Source organism: Carlito syrichta, unplaced genomic scaffold, assembly GCF_000164805.1.
Source record: "Carlito syrichta isolate Samal-C Ts95f unplaced genomic scaffold, Tarsius_syrichta-2.0.1 Scaffold316190, whole genome shotgun sequence".
NCBI lineage: Eukaryota > Metazoa > Chordata > Mammalia > Primates > Tarsiidae > Carlito > Carlito syrichta.
The window spans coordinates 393,397-393,904 of NW_007260286.1; the positions used below are offsets into that span (position 1 = coordinate 393,397).

General features: G+C 73.8%; 2 protein-coding genes across 3 annotated transcripts in view; one reads left to right on the forward strand and one right to left on the reverse strand.

Moving 5' to 3' along the window:
- ATP5S (ATP synthase, H+ transporting, mitochondrial Fo complex subunit s (factor B)) overlaps positions 1-265 on the reverse strand; it is a 15,950-nt gene extending 15,685 nt beyond the window's left edge. The window contains exon 1 of one of the 2 annotated variants that reach the window (XM_021706883.1): positions 215-265. The gene's annotated coding sequence lies outside the window, so the exon portion shown is untranslated. Of the gene's footprint in view, positions 1-79; positions 115-214 lie in introns of those variants that run through there. The other variant, XM_008073820.2, reaches the window with a different exon arrangement.
- Positions 266-391: 126 nt separating this feature from the next.
- The window catches only part of L2HGDH (L-2-hydroxyglutarate dehydrogenase), a 59,374-nt gene continuing 59,257 nt past the window's right edge, over positions 392-508 (forward strand). The window contains exon 1 of the mRNA XM_021706876.1: positions 392-508. Coding sequence (XP_021562551.1) covers positions 436-508 — 73 coding nt within the window. The 5' untranslated portion in view covers positions 392-435.

A 508-nucleotide genomic window follows, 5' to 3' on the forward strand; every position in this document is an offset into this window, starting at 1 on the left:
GGGCCGAGCGGAGAAGGGGGAGGCCGCTGGGCCCGGGCAAACAACAGTTTCCACCATAATTACGGCGACTTTCTCTTACAGCCCCCAGTGCGCTCGGCGGTGAAGGTCGAAGACGCGCGACCCGGAGGGCCAGGCGTCAGGAGAAGGGCGAGGACAGCGCGTGACCCCGACCCGCGTCTCACCCGCCCGCCCGGGGCCTAGCTCCTCTACTCACAGCGTCGGAAAGAGGGAGCGAGCGAACGTCCCCGCGTCGACGACGCGCTGCCCGCCCTTCGCCCTGTGCCGCTCGCGCCCATTGGCCGCCGCCGCCGCCGCCCCCACGTGGGGTCAAGGCTCGCGCGTCATTGGCTCCTGCGCGGGGGGGCGGGGCTGGAGAGCGGCTACGGGTCCCAGCGGCGGCTTCTAGGGGCCGAGGAAGGGGAGGGGGCGCCGGTGATGGTGCCGGCGCTGCGTTTCCTGGGGGGCGCCTGCGGACGGGCCCGCGGGGCTCTCCCCGGGGGCTTCCCCA